The following is a 17,749-nucleotide window of genomic DNA, read 5'->3' as shown; positions in this document are numbered from 1 at the left end:
TGGGGTTTTTTTAGGGAATTTTTGGGGGTTTTTTGTGGGATTTGGGGTTTTTTTGGGAATTTTTGGGGAATTTTTGGGGGCGTTTTTGGTGGGATTTGGGGGTGGTTTTTTTAGGGAAATTTGGGGTTTTTTTGTGGGATTTGGGGTTTTTTTTAGGGAATTTTTGGGGTTTTTTTGTGGGATTTGGGGTTTTTTAGGCAATTTTTGGGGTTTTTTATGGGATTTGGGAACTTTTTGGGAATTTTTTAGGAATTTTGGGGGGATTTTCATGGGACTCAAGTTTTTTTGGGGGGGAATTTTGATTTTTTTTCCCTTTTTTATTTTTTAGGGGATTTTTTTTTTAACTTTTACCTCCAAATTCCCAATTTTTTTTTGCCAGGAATGCCGGGAAGGAGCCGGATCCGGGCCTGAGCCCCTCCCCCCCTGAGGAAGACAGCGATGAGGAAGAGGAGCCCGAGGGCCCCTCCCCCACCCCAGGACCCCCCCAAATCCACAGGAGGGCAAAGGTCAGAATTCCCAAAATTTGGGGGAATTTTTAAAGAATTTTTGGGGGTTTTTTTGTCCTTTTCTGTCTCTTTTTTGTCCCTTTTTGTCCCTTTTTTGTTATTTTTTTGTCCCTTTTTTCCCCTCTTTTTTCTCATTTTTCTCCCTTTTTATTTTTTTTTCTCCCTTTTTATCTTTTTTCTCCCTTTTTATCTTTTTTTCTCCCTTTTTATCTTTTTTTCTCCCTTTTTCCCCCTTTTTTTCCTCTTTTTTCTCATTTTTTTTCCCATTTTTTCCCCATTTTTTTCCCCTTTTTTCCCTTTTTTTCCCATTTTTTCCCCATTTTTTCCCCATTTTTTTCCCTTTTTTCCCTTTTTTCCACTTTTTTCCCCTTTTCCCCCTTTTTTCCCATTTTTTCCCCTTTTTTCCTCCTTTTTTCCCCTTTTTTCTCCCATTTTTTTCCCATTTTTTCCTATTTTTCTCCCATTTTTTCATATTTTTCCCCCATTTTTTCTCCCTTTTTTTTTCCTTTTTTATCCTTTTTTTCCCCATTTTTTCCCCATTTTTTCCACATTTTTTCCCCCATTTTTCCCCCATTTTTCCCCCCTTTTTTCCCCTTTTTTCCCCTTTTTTCTCCCATTTTCCCCCCATTTTTTCTTCCTTTTTCTTTTCCTTTTTTATCCCTTTTTTTCCCTTTTTTTTCCCCATTTTTTCCCATTTTTTCTCCCATTTTTTCCCATTTCCCCCCAATTTTCTCCCTTTTTTTTTCCTTTTTTATCCCTTTTTTCCCATTTATTCCCATTTTTCCCCCATTTTTTTCCCATTTTTTGCCATTTTTTCCCATTTTTCTCCCAATTTTTCCCTTTTTTTTCCCATTTTTGCCCTTTTTCCCCATTTTTCTCCCATTTTTTTCCCTTTTTTTCCCTTTTTTATCCCATTTTTTCCCATTTTTTTCCCCTTTTTTCTCCCCATTTTTTCCCTTTTTTTCCCCATTTTTCCCCCATTTTCCCCTCCCCCGGTGCCATCTCGCTGTCCCCAGCCCGCCTCTGTCCCCTGCTGTCCCCAGGGTGTCCCCAAGGTCCCCGAGGAGGAGGAGGAGGAGGAGGAAGATGAGGATGAGGACGAGGACGAGGACGAGGAAGACTCCGAGGACGCCCTGGGGGAGTTCGACTTCCTGGGGACACCTGGGGACACCTTGGGGACAGCTGGGGACATCAGAGGTGAGCTTGGGGACACCTGGGGACACCTGGGGACAGCTGGGGGACACCTGGGGACACCTGGGGACATCAGAGGTGAGCCTGGGGACACCTGGGGACAGCTGGGGACACCTTGGGGACACCTGGGGACATCAGAGGTGAGCCTGGGGACACCTTGGGGACATCAGAGGTGAGCCTGGGGACACCTGGGGACAGCTGGGGACACCTTGGGGACACCTGGGGACATCAGAGGTGAGCCTGGGGACACCTTGGGGACACCTGGGGACATTTGGGGACAGCTGGGGACACCTTGGGGACACCTGGGGACACCTTGGGGACATCAGAGGTGAGCTTGGGGACACCTTGGGGACACCTGGGGACATTTGGGGACAGCTGGGGACACCTTGGGGACACCTGGGGACACCTTGGGGACATCAGAGGTGAGCTTGGGGACACCTTGGGGACACCTGGGGGACACCTGGGGACACCTTGGGGACACCTGGGGACATCAGAGGTGAGCTTGGGGACACCTGGGGACACCTGGGGACATTTGGGGACACCTTGGGGACACCTGGGGACATTTGGGGACAGCTGGGGACACCTGGGGACACCTTGGGACACCTGGGGACACCTTGGGGACACCTTGGGGACACCTTGGGGACATTTGGGGACATTCCTGACCCTGCCCTCATTGTCACAGAGAGCCACCGGTGCCACCTGCGGGACGGGGACCTCGGGCCACCGCGGCCACCGCGGCCACCTGAAGGTAGGGACACGCCTGTCACCCGTGTGTGTCACCTGTGTCACCTGTGTGTCACCTGTCTGTCACCTGTGTTTCACTTGTGTCATCTCTGTCACCTGTGTCACCTCCTCTGTGTCACCTGTGTGTCACCTGGGGGGGTCCCCATGTCCCCAAGGCCACCCCAATGTCCCCTCAGTGTCCCCAATGTCCCCAAGGCCACCCCAATGTCCCCTCAGTGTCCCCAATGTCCCCAATGTCCCCTGAGTGTCCCCAATGTCCCCAATGTCCCCTCAGTGTCCCCAATGTCCCCTTAGTGTCCCCAATGTCCCCTGAGTGTCCCCAATGTCCCCAATGTCCCCTCAGTGTCCCCCCAATGTCCCCAATGTCCCCTCAGTGTCCCCAATGTCCCCTGAGTGTCCCCAATGTCCCCAATGTCCCCTCAGTGTCCCCAATGTCCCTCAGTGTCCCCTCAGTGTCCCCTCAGTGTCCCCAATGTCCCCTGAGTGTCCCCAATGTCCCCTCAGTGTCCCCAATGTCCCCAATGTCCCCTCAGTGTCCCCAATGTCCCCAGTGTCCCCTCAGTGTCCCCAATGTCCCTCAGTGTCCCCTCAGTGTCCCCTCAGTGTCCCCAATGTCCCCTGAGTGTCCCCAATGTCCCCTGAGTGTCCCCTCAGTGTCCCCAATGTCCCCTCAGTGTCCCCAGCGCTCCCGGCCGAGGCGCTGGCCCTGGATGGCCTCGGGGACCTGGCGGAGCTGACGGTGACAAACGACAGCGACGGCGGTGACGTGAGTGCCACCCGTGCCTCAGTGTCCCCAGAGTGTCCCCAGGGTGCCACCCGTGCCTCAGTGTCCCCAGCGTGTCCCCAGGGTGCCACCCGTGCCTCAGTGTCCCCACAGTGTCCCCAGCGTGTCCCCAGGGTGCCACCCGTGCCTCAGTGTCCCCAGGGTGTCCCCGAGTGCCACCCGTGCCTCAGTGTCCCCACAGTGTCCCCAGGATGTCCCCAAGTGCCACCACCGTGTCCCCAGGGTCCCCAAGTGCCACCACCGTGTCCCTCAGTGTCCCCAAGTGCCACCATGTCCCAGTGTCCCAGTGTCCCCAGGCTGTCCCCAGGGTGTCCCCAGGGTGTCCCCAGCGTGTCCCCAGCGTGTCCCCAAGTGCCACCAGCGTGTCCCCAGGTGTCGTGTGGCCGGCCGCTGTCCCCGAAGCGCAGCTGGAGCCCGCGCCTGTCCCTCAGTGTCCCCAAGTGCCACCATCTCCCAGTGTCCCAGTGTCCCCAGAGTGTCCCCAGGGTGTCCCCAGGGTGTCCCCAGGGTGTCCCCAGGGTGTCCCCAGTGTCCCCAAGTGCCACCAGCGTGTCCCCAGGTGTCGTGTGTCCGGCCGCTGTCCCCTCAATGTCCCCAAGTGCCACCATCTCCCAGTGTCCCAGTGTCCCCAGGGTGTCCCCAGAGTGTCCCCAGGGTGTCCCCAGTGTCCCCAAGTGCCACCAGCGTGTCCCCAGGTGTCGTGTGTCCGGCCGCTGTCCCCGAAGCGCAGCTGGAGCCCGCGCCTGACGCTGCGCAGCCACTACGACGCCGTGCGGGCGCTGGCCTTCGTCCCTTGTCACCCGGCGCTGGTGACAGCCTCCGAGGACGCCACCCTGAAGCTCTGGAACCTGCAGAAGCCGCTGGTCCCCAAGAGGTGACAGGAGGGTGACAAAGGGGGGGGTGGCAGGGGGGCGGTGGCGCCGCGCTCGGGGCGCCGGCGTCACCGGGGCGTGCGGTTGTTGTCACCTCAGGAGCGCGGCGCTGGACGTGGAGCCGGTGTACGCCTTCCGAGGGCACAGGTGTGTCACCTGAGTGTCACCTGTGTCACCTGTGTGATCCCTGTGTCACCCCCTGTGTGTCACCTGTGTCACCCCTGTCACCCCCTGTGTGTCACCTGTGTCACCTCAGGAGCGCGGCGCTGGACGTGGAGCCGGTGTACGCCTTCCGTGGGCACAGGTGTGTCACCTGAGTGTCACCTGAGTGTCACCTGTGTGTGTCATCTGTCACCTGTGTCACCTGTGTGATCCCTGTGTCACCCCTGTCACCCCCTGTGTCATCTGTGTCACCCCCTGTGTGTCACCTGTGTCACCTCAGGAGCGCGGCGCTGGACGTGGAGCCGGTGTACGCCTTCCGTGGGCACAGGTGTGTCACCTGAGTGTCACCTGAGTGTCACCTGTGTGTGTCATCTGTCACCTGTGTCACCTGTGTGATCCCTGTGTCACCCCTGTCACCCCTGTCACCCCTGTGTCACCCCCTGTGTGTCACCTCAGGAGCGCGGCGCTGGACGTGGAGCCGGTGTACGCCTTCTGTGGGCACAGGTGTGTCACCTGAGTGTCACCTGAGTGTCACCTGAGTGTCACCTGTGTCACCTGAGTGTCACCTGTGTGATCCCTGTGTCACCCCTGTGTCACCCCTGTCACCCCCTGTGTGTCACCTGTGTCACCTGAGTGTCACCTGTGTCACCTGTGTGATCCCTGTGTCACCCCTGTCACCCCCTGTGTCACCCCTGTCACCCCCTGTGTGTCACCTGTGTCACCTCAGGAGCGCGGCGCTGGACGTGGAGCCGGTGTACGCCTTCCGAGGGCACAGGTGTGTCACCTGAGTGTCACCTGAGTGTCACCTGTGTCACCTGTGTGTGTCACCTGTCACCTGTGTGTCACCTGTGTGATCCCTGTGTCACCTGTGTCACCCCCTGTGTGTCACCTGTGTCACCTGAGTGTCACCTGTGTCACCTGTGTCACCCCCTGTGTCACCTGTGTGATCCCTGTGTCACCTGTGTCACCCCCTGTGTCATCTGTGTCACCTGTGTCACCCCTGTCACCCCCTGTGTCACCCCTGTGTCACCTCAGGAGCGCGGCGCTGGACGTGGAGCCGGTGTACACCTTCCGTGGGCACAGGTGTGTCACCTGAGTGTCACCTGTGTCACCTGTGTGTGTCACCTGTCACCTGTGTCACCTGTGTGATCCCTGTGTCACCTGTGTCACCCCCTGTGTCACCCCTGTGTGTCACCTGTGTCACCTCAGGAGCGCGGCGCTGGACGTGGAGCCGGTGTACGCCTTCCGTGGGCACAGGTGTGTCACCTGAGTGTCACCTGAGTGTCACCTGTGTCACCTGTGTGATCCCTGTGTCACCTGTGTCACCCCCTGTGTCACCTCCTGTGTCACCCCTGTGTCACCTCAGGAGCGCGGCGCTGGACGTGGAGCCGGTGTACGCCTTCCGAGGGCACAGGTGTGTCACCTGAGTGTCACCTGTGTCACCTGTGTCACCTGTGTCACCCCCTGTGTCACCTGTGTAACCCCTGTCACCCCTGTGTCACCTGTGTCACCTGAGTGTCACCTGTGTCACCCCTGTCACCCCCTGTGTCACCTGTGTGATCCCTGTGTCATCTGTGTCACCCCCTGTGTCACCCCCTGTGTCACCCCTGTGTCACCTCAGGAGCGCGGCGCTGGACGTGGAGCCGGTGTACGCCTTCCGAGGGCACAGGTGTGTCACCTGAGTGTCACCTGAGTGTCACCTGAGTGTCACCTGAGTGTCACCTGTGTCACCTGTGTGATCCCTGTGTCACCTGTGTGATCCCTGTCACCCCCTGTGTCACCCCTGTGTCACCCCCTGTGTGTCACCTGTGTCACCCCTGTCACCCCCTGTGTGTCACCTGTGTCACCTCAGGAGCGCGGCGCTGGACGTGGAGCCGGTGTACGCCTTCCGAGGGCACAGGTGTGTCACCTGAGTGTCACCTGAGTGTCACCTGAGTGTCACCTGTGTGTGTCACCTGTCACCTGTGTCACCTGTGTCACCCCTGTCACCCCTGTCACCCCCTGTGTCACCCCTGTGTGTCACCTGTGTCACCCCTGTGTCACCCCTGTGTGTCACCTGTGTCACCCCCTGAGTGTCACCTGTGTCACCTGTGTGATCCCTGTGTCACCTGTGTCACCCCCTGTGTCATCTGTGTCACCCCTGTGTGTCACCTGTGTCACCTGTGTCACCCCTGTCACCTCCTGTGTCACCCCTGTCACCCCCTGTGTGTGTCATCTGTGTGTTATCTGTCACCTGTGTCACCCCCTGTGTGTCACCTGTGTGTCACCTTCTGTCACCTGCGTCACTCTTGTCACTTGTGTGTCCCCTGTGTGTCCCCTCCCTGTCCCCCCCGTGTCCCCTGTGTGTCCCCTCCCTGTCCCCTGTGTGTCCCCTGTGTGTCCCCTGTGTGTCCCCTGTGTGTCCCCTGTGTCCCCTGTGTGTCCCCTGTGTGTCCCCTGTGTGTCCCCTGTGTCCCCTGTGTGTCCCCTGTGTGTCCCCTGTGTCCCCTGTGTGTCCCCTGTGTGTCCCCTGTGTCCCCTGTGTGTCCCCCCTGTGTCCCCTGGCTGTCCCCTGGCTGTCCCCTGTGTCCCCTGTGTGTCCCCTGTGTGTCCCCTGTGTGTCCCCTGTGTCCCCTGTGTGTCCCCCCTGTGTCCCCTGTGTGTCCCCTGTGTGTCCCCTGTGTCCCCTGTGTGTCCCCTGTGTGTCCCCTGTGTGTCCCCTGTGTGTCCCCTGTGTGTCCCCTGTGTCCCCTGTGTCCCCTGTGTGTCCCCTGTGTCCCCTGTGTGTCCCCTGTGTGTCCCCTGTGTGTCCCCTGTGTCCCCTGTGTGTCCCCTGTGTCCCCTGTGTCCCCTGTGTGTCCCCTGTGTCCCCTCCCTGTCCCCTGTGTGTCCCCTGTGTGTCCCCTGTGTCCCCCCTGAGGTGGCAGTGCCGTTGTCCCGGCAGGGGCGCGGTGCTGGCGGTGGCGGTGGCAGCAGGCGGCGCCGCGGGTGACAGCGCGGGTGACAGCGCGGGTGACAGCGCAGGTGGCACGGGTGACATCGGGCTGTGCTGCAGCGCCGGCCTGGACGCTCGGATCCGCTGCTGGCGGCTGCCGGCGCTGGACAGCGACCCCTATGATGGCTACGGTGGGTGGCACTTGGGGACATCGGGGACATCGGGGACATTGGGGACATTGGGGACATTGGGGACATCGGGGGACATCGGGGACATCGGGGACATCGGGGACATCGGGGACATTGGGGACACTGGGGACATTGGGGACATTGGGGACATCGGGGACATTGGGGACATTGGGGACATTGGGGACATCAGCGACATTGGGGCACCTGGGGACATCGGGGACATCGGGGACATTGGGGGCAGCTGGGGACATCGGGGACATTGGGGACATTGGGGCATTGAGGGGACATTGGGGACATCGGGGACATGGGGACATTGGGGACATCGGGGGGGATTGGGGACATTAGGAGGGATTGGGGACATCGGGGACATTGGGGGGACATTGGTGACATTGGGGACATTTGGGACATCGGGGACATTGGGGACATTGGGGACATTGGGGGCAGCTGGGGCACTTGGGGACATTGGGGACATTGGGGACATTGGGGGGTTTGGGGACATTGGGGACATCAGGGGGTTTGGGGACATTGGGGACATTGGAGGCAGCTGGGACATTGGGGGGACATTGGGGACATCGGGGACATCGGGGACATTGGGGCACCTGGGGACATTGGGGACATCGGGGACATTGGGGTGTGGTGGGACTTGGGGACATCATTGGGGACACCTGGGGACATCGGGGATGCTTGGGGACATTGGGGACATTGAGGACATCAGGGATATGGGGACATCAGGGACATCGGGGACAGGTGGCACTTGGGGACATCGGGGACATCGGGACACCTGGGGCCGCGGTGGCACTTGGGGACATCGGGGGTTTGGTGGCACTCGGGGCTACTGGGATGGGAGCGGAGGCCACCAGAGCCACGCCGGGGGTGGCAGCGGGGGCGGCGGGGCCGAGGCCACCGCCGGTGTCCCCAAGATGTCCCCAAGATGTCCCCAAGACGTGCCCGTGTCCCCAGACCCGGGGGTGCTGCGGGGGGTCCTGGAGGGTCACGGGGACGCCGTGTGGGGCCTGGCCTTCGATGTCACCGGGCGTCACCTGGCCTCGTGCTCGGCCGATGGCACCGTGCGCCTCTGGGACCCCCGAGGGGACGGCAGCCGCGGTGGCACCTGCCTGAGCGTCCTGGACGGGCACAAAGGTGAGAGCTGGGGACAGCTGGGGACACCTGGGGACACCTGGGGACATTGGGGACACACCTGGGGACACCTGGGGACAGCTGGGGACACCTGGGGACAGCTGGGGACACCTGGGGACACCTGGGGACACACCTGGGGACACACCTGGGGACACACCTGGACATATTGGGGGGCATCTGGGGACATCTGGACATGTTGGGGACACACCTAGGCACACTGGGGACATTGGGGACACACCTGGGGACACCTGGACACATTGGGGGGACACCTGGGGACAGCTGGGGACACACCTGGACACACTGGGGACATTTGGGACACACCTGGGGATACCTGGGGATACCTGAGACACCTGGGACACACCTGGGGACACCTGAGGGACACATGGGGACACCTGGGGACACCTGAGACACCTGGGGGACACCTGTACACACTGGGGACACCTGGGCCACACCTGGGGACACCTGAGGGACACACCCAGACACACCTGGGACACACCTGGGGACACCTGAGACACCTGGGGGACACCTGGGACACACCTGGGGACACCTGAGGGACACCTGGGGACACCTGGGACACACCTGGGGACACCTGAGACACCTGGGACACACCTGGGGACACCTGAGGGACACATGGGGACACAGCCATCACACCTGGGGACACACCCAGACACACTGGGGACACCTGGGGACAGCTGGGGACACACCTGTACACACTGGGGACACCTGGGCCACACCTGGGGACACAGCTGTCCTGTTGGGTGCCACACCTGTCCCCTCACCTGTTGTCCCCTCAGATCACGGTGTCCCCACCTCGGTGACGTTCGTGGCCACCCAGCCGGCCCAGCTGGTGGCCGGCTTCCGCTCGGGTGCCACCGTCCTCTACGACCTCGAGGCCACCAAGGCCACCCTGGTGTCCCCAAACGGCGGTGAGTGACCCCCCCTTGCTGTCCCCAGGGTCACCTGGGGTCACCTGGGGACACCTGAACCCCCCCTGGGGACACCTGAACCCTCCCTGGGGACACCTGAACCCCCCCAAATGTCACCTGGGGACACCTGAACCTTCCCCAATGTCACCTGGGGACACCTGGGGACACCTGAACCCCCTTGGGGACACCTGGGGACACCTGGGGTCACCTGAACCCCCCTGGGGTCACCTGAACCCACCTGGGGACACCTGAACCCCCCAAATGTCACCTGGGGACACCTGAACCCACCTGGGGACACCTGAACCCACCTGGGGACACCTGAACCCTCCCTGGGGACACCTGAACCCTCCCTGGGGTCACCTGGGGACACCTGAACCCTCCCTGGGGACACCTGAACCTCCCCTGGGGACACCTGAACCCACCCAAATGTCACCTGGGGACACCTGAACCCCCCCTGGGGACACCTGAACCTCCCCCCAGTGTCACCTGGGAACACCTGGAGACACCTGGGGACACCTGAACCTTCTCCCAGTGTCACCTGGGGACACCTGGGGACACCTGAACCCCCCTGGGGACACCAGAACCCCCCCTGGGGTCACCTGAACCTTCTCCCAGTGTCACCTGGGGTCACCTGGGGACACCTGGGGTCACCTGAACCCCCCTACAGAATGTCCCCAAGGGTCCCCAAATGTCCCCAAGGTGTCCCCTGGTGTCCCCGCAGGTGGCAGTGGCCAGGTGAACCAGGTGGTCGCCCACCCCTGACCCCTCCCGACCCCTGAGTGTCCCCGAGTGTCCCCAAATGTCCCCAAATGTCCCCAAATGTCCCCAGCTGTCCCCAGCTGTCCCCGAGTGTCCCCAGCTGTCCCCTGGTGTCCCCGCAGGTGGCAGTGGCCAGGTGAACCAGGTGGTCGCCCACCCCTGACCCCTCCCGACCCCCGAGTGTCCCCAAATGTCCCCAAATGTCCCCAAATGTCCCCAAATGTCCCCAAATGTCCCCAAATGTCCCCAAATGTCCCCGAGTGTCCCCAGCTGTCCCCTGCTGTCCCCGCAGGTGGCAGTGGCCAGGTGAACCAGGTGGTCGCCCACCCCTGGCAGCCGCTGACCATCACGGCCAGCGACGACCGCGCCATCCGTTACCTGGACAACCGCACCGGTGGGTCCTTAATTAGCGCTAATTAGCTTAATTGGGCAGCGGAAATCGGGGCGTGGTGGCTTTATCAGGGGTAATTAAGGGGTTATTAGGGGTTAATTAGCTTAATTGGGGCGGAAATCAGGGGTTTATTGACTTTATCGGGGGTAATTAAGGGGTTATTAGGGGTTAATTAGCTTAATTGGGGCGGAAATCAGGGGTTGGTGGCTTTATCGGGGGTAATTAAGGGGTTATTAGGGGTTAATTAGCTTAATTGGGGCAGAAATCAGGGGGTTGGTGACCTTATTGAGGATAATTAAGTGGTAATTAGGGGTTAATTAGCTTAATTGGGGCACAAATTGGCATTTTAGTGGCTTTATCGGGGGTAATTAAGGGGTTATTAGGGGTTAATTAGCTTAATTGGGGGCAATGAGGTGACAACCCATCATTGACCACGCCCCTTTTGCCGCCAACACAATCACGAGGCCCCTCCCCCAGCGTGACCACGCCCATTCAGGCCACTCCCAATCAGAGACCACGCCTATTTGTGCCACGCCCACTCCGAGACCACGCCCCCTTTGGTGACCCCGCCCCTCTCCCCCAGGTAAGGTGGTGCACTCGATGGTCGCACACCTGGACGCCGTCACCTGCCTGGCCCTGGACCCCAGCGGCGCCTTCCTGCTGTCCGGCAGTGAGTGACCGCTGAGTGACCGCTGAGTGACCCTGAGTGACCGCTGAGTGACCCCTGAGTGACCGCTGAGTGACCGCTGAGTGACCGCGGAGTGACCGCGGAGTGACCACTGACCCATCCTGAGTGACCACTGAGTGACCGCGGAGTGACCGCTGAGTGACCGCTGAGTGACCCTGAGTGACCGCTGAGTGACCGCTGAGTGACCGCTGAGTGACCGCGGAGTGACCACTGACCCATCCTGAGTGACCGCTGAGTGACCGCGGAGTGACTGCTGAGTGACTGCTGAGTGACCCTGAGTGACCGCGGAGTGACCGCTGAGTGACGCTGAGTGACCGCTGAGTGACCGCGGAGTGACCCTGAGTGACCGCTGAGTGACCGCTGAGTGACCGCGGAGTGACCGCGGAGTGACCGCGGAGTGACCGTGGAGTGACCGCTGAGTGACCGCTGAGTGACCCTGAGTGACCGCGGAGTGACCGCTGAGTGACCCCGGAGTGACCGTGGAGTGACCGCTGAGTGACCGCTGAGTGACCCTGAGTGACCCCTGAGTGACCACTGACCCATCCTGAGTGACCGCTGAGTGACCGCGGAGTGACCGCGGAGTGACCGCTGAGTGACCGCTGAGTGACCGCTGAGTGACCGCGGAGTGACCGCTGAGTGACCGCTGAGTGACCGCGGAGTGACCCTGAGTGACCCTGAGTGACCGCGGAGTGACCGCGGAGTGACCACGGAGTGACCCCTGAGTGACCCTGAGTGACCGCTGAGTGACCACTGAGTGACCCCTGAGTGACCGCTGAGTGACCGCGGAGTGACCGCTGAGTGACCGCTGAGTGACCGCGGAGTGACCGCGGAGTGACCCCTGAGTGACCCCTGAGTGACCCCTGAGTGACCACTGACCCATCCTGAGTGACCGCTGAGTGACCGCTGAGTGACCGCTGAGTGACCCCTGAGTGACCTCACCTGTCCCCTTACCTCACCTGTGTCACCTGTCTCACCTGTGTCACCTGTGTCACACCTGTGTCACACTTGTCACACCTGTGTCACACCTGTGTCTCACCTGTCTCACCTGTCTCACCTGTGTCACACCTGTGCCACCTGTCTCACCTGTCTCACACCTGTCTCACCTGTGTCACACCTGTCACACCTGTCTCACCTGTCTCACACCTGTCTCACCTGTCTCACCTGTGTCACACCTGTCTCACCTGTGTCACACCTGTCACACCTGTCTCACCTGCCTCACCTGTTCCCCCAGGTCACGACTGTTCCCTGCGGCTGTGGCACCTGTGTGAGCGCACCTGTGTGCAGGAGTTGCCGGCTCACCTGTGTCACACCTGTCTCACCTGTGTCTCACCTGTGTCACACCTGTGTCTCACCTGTGTCACACCTGTCTCACCTGTGTCACACCTGTCTCACCTGTGTCACACCTGTGTCACACCTGTCTCACCTGTGTCACACCTGTCTCACCTGTCTCACCTGTGTCACACCTGTGTCACCTGTCTGTCCCCAGGTCACGACTGTTCCCTGCGGCTGTGGCACCTGTGTGAGCGCACCTGTGTGCAGGAGTTGCCGGCTCACCTGTGTCTCACCTGTCTCACCTGTGTCACACCTGTGTCACACCTGTCTGTCCCCAGGTCACGACTGTTCTCTCCGCCTGTGGCACCTGTGTGAGCGCACCTGTGTGCAGGAGCTGCCCGCTCACCTGTGTCACACCTGTGTCACACCTGTCACACCTGTGTCACCTGTTCCCCCAGGTCACGACTGTTCCCTGCGCCTGTGGCACCTGTGTGAGCGCACCTGTGTGCAGGAGCTGCCCGCTCACCTGTGTCACACCTGTGTCACACCTGTGTCACACCTGTCTCACCTGTCTCACCTGTGTCACACCTGTCACACCTGTGTCACCTGTGTCACACCTGTCTCACCTGTCTCTCACCTGTCTCACCTGTGTCACCTGTGTCACACCTGTCTGTCCCCAGGTCACGACTGTTCCCTGCGGCTGTGGCACCTGTGTGAGCGCACCTGTGTGCAGGAGCTGCCCGCTCACCTGTGTCACACCTGTCACACCTGTGTCACACCTGTGTCACACCTGTCACACCTGTGTCACCTGTGTCACACCTGTGTCACACCTGTCACACCTGTCTCACCTGTGTCACACCTGTCACACCTGTGTCTCACCTGTGTCTCACCTGTCTGTGTCACCTGTCTGTCCCCAGGTCACGACTGTTCTCTCCGCCTGTGGCACCTGTGTGAGCGCACCTGTGTGCAGGAGCTGCCCGCTCACCTGTGTCACACCTGTGTCACACCTGTCTCACCTGTGTCACACCTGTCTCACCTGTGTCACCTGTGTCACACCTGTGTCACACCTGTCACCTGTCTGTCCCCAGGTCACGACTGTTCCCTGCGGCTGTGGCACCTGTGTGAGCGCACCTGTGTGCAGGAGCTGCCCGCTCACCTGTGTCACACCTGTCTCACCTGTGTCACACCTGTCTCACCTGTGTCTCACCTGTCACACCTGTGTCACACCTGTCACACCTGTCTCACCTGTGTCACACCTGTGTCACACCTGTCTCACCTGTCACACCTGTGTCACACCTGTGTCACCTGTCTCACCTGTGTCACACCTGTCACACCTGTCTCACCTGTGTCACACCTGTGTCACACCTGTGTCACACCTGTCTGTCACCTGTCTGTCCCCAGGTCACGACTGTTCCCTGCGGCTGTGGCACCTGTGTGAGCGCACCTGTGTGCAGGAGCTGCCCGCTCACCTGTGTCACACCTGTCACACCTGTCACACCTGTGTCACACCTGTGTCACACCTGTCACACCTGTCTGTCACCTGTGTCACACCTGTGTCACACCTGTCACACCTGTGTCACACCTGTGTCACACCTGTCTGTCACCTGTCTGTCCCCAGGTCACGACTGTTCCCTGCGGCTGTGGCACCTGTGTGAGCGCACCTGTGTGCAGGAGCTGCCCGCTCACCTGTGTCACACCTGTGTCACACCTGTGTCACCTGTGTCACACCTGTCACACCTGTCACACCTGTGTCACACCTGTGTCACCTGTCTCACCTGTGTCTCACCTGTGTCACCTGTGTCACACCTGTGTCACCTGTCTCACCTGTGTCACACCTGTGTCACACCTGTGTCACACCTGTCACACCTGTCTCACCTGTGTCACACCTGTCACACCTGTGTCACACCTGTCACCTGTCTGTCCCCAGGTCACGACTGTTCCCTGCGGCTGTGGCACCTGTGTGAGCGCACCTGTGTGCAGGAGCTGCCCGCTCACCTGTGTCACACCTGTGTCACACCTGTCACACCTGTGTCACACCTGTGTCTCACCTGTGTCACACCTGTGTCACCTGTTCCCCCAGGTCACGACTGTTCCCTGCGGCTGTGGCACCTGTGTGAGCGCACCTGTGTGCAGGAGCTGCCCGCTCACCTGTGTCACACCTGTGTCACACCTGTCACACCTGTCACACCTGTGTCACACGTGTCTCACCTGTGTCACACCTGTCACCTGTCTGTCCCCAGGTCACGACTGTTCCCTGCGGCTGTGGCACCTGTGTGAGCGCACCTGTGTGCAGGAGTTGCCCGCTCACCTGTGTCACACCTGTGTCACCTGTGTCACACCTGTGTCACACCTGCCACACCTGTCACACCTGTCTCACCTGTGTCTCACCTGTGTCACACCTGTCACACCTGTGTCACACCTGTGTCACACCTGTGTCACACCTGTCTCACCTGTGTCACACCTGTCTGTCCCCAGGTCACGACTGTTCCCTGCGGCTGTGGCACCTGTGTGAGCGCACCTGTGTGCAGGAGCTGCCCGCTCACCGCCGCAAGCACCACGAGGCCGTTCTGGCCGTGGCCTTTCACCCCCGGCGTCCCCTCAGCGCCAGCGCCGGCGCCGACGGGCTGGCCAAGGTGTTCGTGTGACACCTGGGCACACCTGGGCACACCTGGGGTGGCACCTGGAGACACCTGGAGACACCTGGGGACACCTGGAGACACCTGGAGCTCACCTGGATACACCTGGGGACACCTGGAGTTCTTCTGGAGACACCTGGGGACACCTGAGGTGGCACCTGGAGACACCTGGAGACACCTGGGGACACCTGGAGTTCTTCTGGATACACCTGGGGACACCTGGAGACACCTGGAGCTCACCTGGATACACCTGGGGACACCTGAGGTGGCACCTGGATACACCTGGAGACACCTGGAGCTCATCTGGGGACACCTAGGGACACCTGGGGACACCTGGAGACACCTGGAGCTCACCTGGGGACACCTGAGGTGGCATCTGAGCTCACCTGGACACACCTGGAGACACCTGGGGACACCTGGAGCTCACCTGGAGACACCTGGGGACACCTGGGGACACCTGGGGACACCTGGAGCTCACCTGTGGACGGTGCTGGAGGTGGCACCGTTTGTTTCTCTGGGTCTTGGTGGCACCTGGTGGCCTCTGTCACCTCCCCATGCCCAGGAACCAGGTGAGGACACACCTGGGGACACACCTGGGGACACCTGGACACACCTGGGGACACCTGGGGACACCTGGACACACCTGGACACACCTGGGGACAGCGCTGGAGCAGGACCAGAGGTGGCACCTGGTGGCCTCTGTCACCTCCCCATGCCAGGTGTGACACACCTGGACACAGCTGGGGACACCTGAGGTCACACCTGGACACAGCTGGGGACACCTGAGGTCACACCTGGGGACACCTGAGGTCACACCTGGACACACCTGGGGACACCTGAGGTCACACCTGGACACACCTGGGGACACCTGAGGTCACACCTGGACACAGCTGGGGACACCTGAGGTCACACCTGGACACACCTGGGGATTTCCCCCCCAAATTTTTTGGGAGTTTCCCGCCAAATTTTGGAATTTTTCCCTCCATTTTTGCAATTTTTCCCCCCAAATTTTTGAGATTTTCCCCCCAAATTTTGGGATTTTTTTTCCCCAAATTTTTGTGACTTTTCCCCTCAAATTTTTGGGTTTTTTCCCCAAATTTTGTGACTTTTCCCCCAAAATTTTGGGATTTCCCCTCGCAAATTTTGGATTTTTTTTTCCCCAAATTTTTTGATTTTTTTCCCCAATTTTTAGGATTTTCCCCCCAATTTTTTGGGATTTTTTTCCCCAAATTTTTGTGACTTTTTCCCCAAATTTTGAGATTTTTTTCCCCAAATTTTGTGACTTTTTCCCCAATTTTTGTGACTTTTCCCCCAATTTTTGTGACTTTTTCCCCAAATTTTGGGATTTTTTTCCCCCAATTTTTGTGACTTTTCCCCCCAAATTTTTGGGTTTTTTCCCCAATTTTTGTGACTTTTTCCCCAAATTTTGAGATTTTTTTCCCCAAATTTTCTGCTTTTTCCCCCCAAAATTTTGGGATTTTTTTCCCCAATTTTTGTGACTTTTTCCCCAAATTTTGAGATTTTTTTCCCCAAATTTTCTGCTTTTTCCCCCCAAAATTTTGGGATTTTTTTCCCCCAATTTTTGTGACTTTTTCCCCAAATTTTGGGATTTTTTCCCCCAATTTTTGTGACTTTTTCCCCAAATTTTGAGATTTTTTTCCCCAATTTTTGAGATTTTTTTCCCCAAATTTTGTGACTTTTTCCCCAATTTTTGTGACTTTTTCCCCAATTTTTGTGCTTTTTCCCCCCAGAATTTTGGGATTTTTTTCCCCAATTTTTGTGACTTTTCCCCCAATTTTTGTGACTTTTTCCCCAAATTTTGGGATTTTTTTCCCCAAATTTTCTGCTTTTTCCCCCCAAATTTTGAGATTTTTTTCCCCAATTTTTGTGACTTTTTCCCCAAATTTTGGGATTTATTTCCCCCAATTTTTGTGACTTTTTCCCCTATTTTGTGACTTTTTCCCCAAATTTTCTGCTTTTTCCCCCCAAAATTTTGGGATTTTTTTCCCCAAATTTTATGACTTTTTCCCCAAATTTTGTGACTTTTTCCCCTATTTTTGAGATTTTTTTCCCCCAAAATTTTGGGAATTTTTTTCCCCAAATTTTGTGACTTTTTACCCAAATTTTGGGATTTTTTTCCCCCAATTTTTGTGACTTTTTCCCCAAATTTTGTGACTTTTTCCCCCATTTTTGTGACTTTTCCCCCAAATTTTCTCCTTTTTCCCCCCAAATTTTGGCATTTCCCCCCCTTTGTAAATTTGTACAGCCGAAAACTCCCCCCAAAATCCCCCCAAAATCCCCCAAAATCCCCAAAATCCCCCAAAAATCCCCCAAAATCCCCCAAAATCCCCCAAAATCCCCCCAAATCCGCCCCCTCCCGGGGGTGTCACCGCTGCCTTATCACCGTGTGATAATCGGGGACCCCGAAATTGCCCAAAATCCCCGGAATTCGCCCCAAAATTCCCCCCAAACTCCCCCTTTTTAACGGGATTTTCTCGGATATTTATTTTTTTGGGGGGTGGGGGAGGGGAGGGGGGGGTTGGGGTGGGGGAGGGGCGTCAATAAAAGTGGTTTTTTTG

General features: G+C 58.3%; 1 protein-coding gene across 4 annotated transcripts in view; it reads left to right on the top strand.

The window, feature by feature from the left end:
* STRN4 (striatin 4) overlaps nucleotides 1-17,749 on the top strand; it is a 26,753-nt gene extending 9,004 nt beyond the window's left edge. For 2 of the 4 annotated variants that reach the window (XM_086871943.1, XM_086871944.1), the window contains exons 6-17: nucleotides 380-506; nucleotides 1,550-1,703; nucleotides 2,380-2,445; nucleotides 3,116-3,786; nucleotides 3,891-4,099; nucleotides 5,469-5,516; nucleotides 7,183-7,364; nucleotides 8,322-8,501; nucleotides 9,293-9,424; nucleotides 10,476-10,577; nucleotides 11,158-11,244; nucleotides 12,494-12,929. In XM_086871943.1, coding sequence (XP_086728069.1) covers nucleotides 380-506; nucleotides 1,550-1,703; nucleotides 2,380-2,445; nucleotides 3,116-3,786; nucleotides 3,891-4,099; nucleotides 5,469-5,516; nucleotides 7,183-7,364; nucleotides 8,322-8,501; nucleotides 9,293-9,424; nucleotides 10,476-10,577; nucleotides 11,158-11,244; nucleotides 12,494-12,909 — 2,374 coding nt within the window. In that variant the 3' untranslated portion in view covers nucleotides 12,910-12,929. Of the gene's footprint in view, nucleotides 1-379; nucleotides 507-1,549; nucleotides 1,704-2,379; nucleotides 2,446-3,115; nucleotides 3,787-3,890; nucleotides 4,100-4,196; nucleotides 4,245-4,353; nucleotides 4,402-5,468; nucleotides 5,517-7,182; nucleotides 7,365-8,321; nucleotides 8,502-9,292; nucleotides 9,425-10,475; nucleotides 10,578-11,157; nucleotides 11,245-12,493; nucleotides 12,930-15,009 lie in introns of those variants that run through there. The other 2 variants (XM_086871947.1, XM_086871945.1) reach the window with 2 other exon arrangements.

The sequence above is a fragment of the Cyanistes caeruleus genome, chromosome 38 (genome assembly GCF_971803275.1).
Source record: "Cyanistes caeruleus chromosome 38, bCyaCae1.hap1.1, whole genome shotgun sequence".
Classification (NCBI taxonomy): domain Eukaryota; kingdom Metazoa; phylum Chordata; class Aves; order Passeriformes; family Paridae; genus Cyanistes; species Cyanistes caeruleus.
Note: the sequence above shows the minus strand (reverse complement) of the source record. Positions and strands in the feature narration are given on the sequence as shown.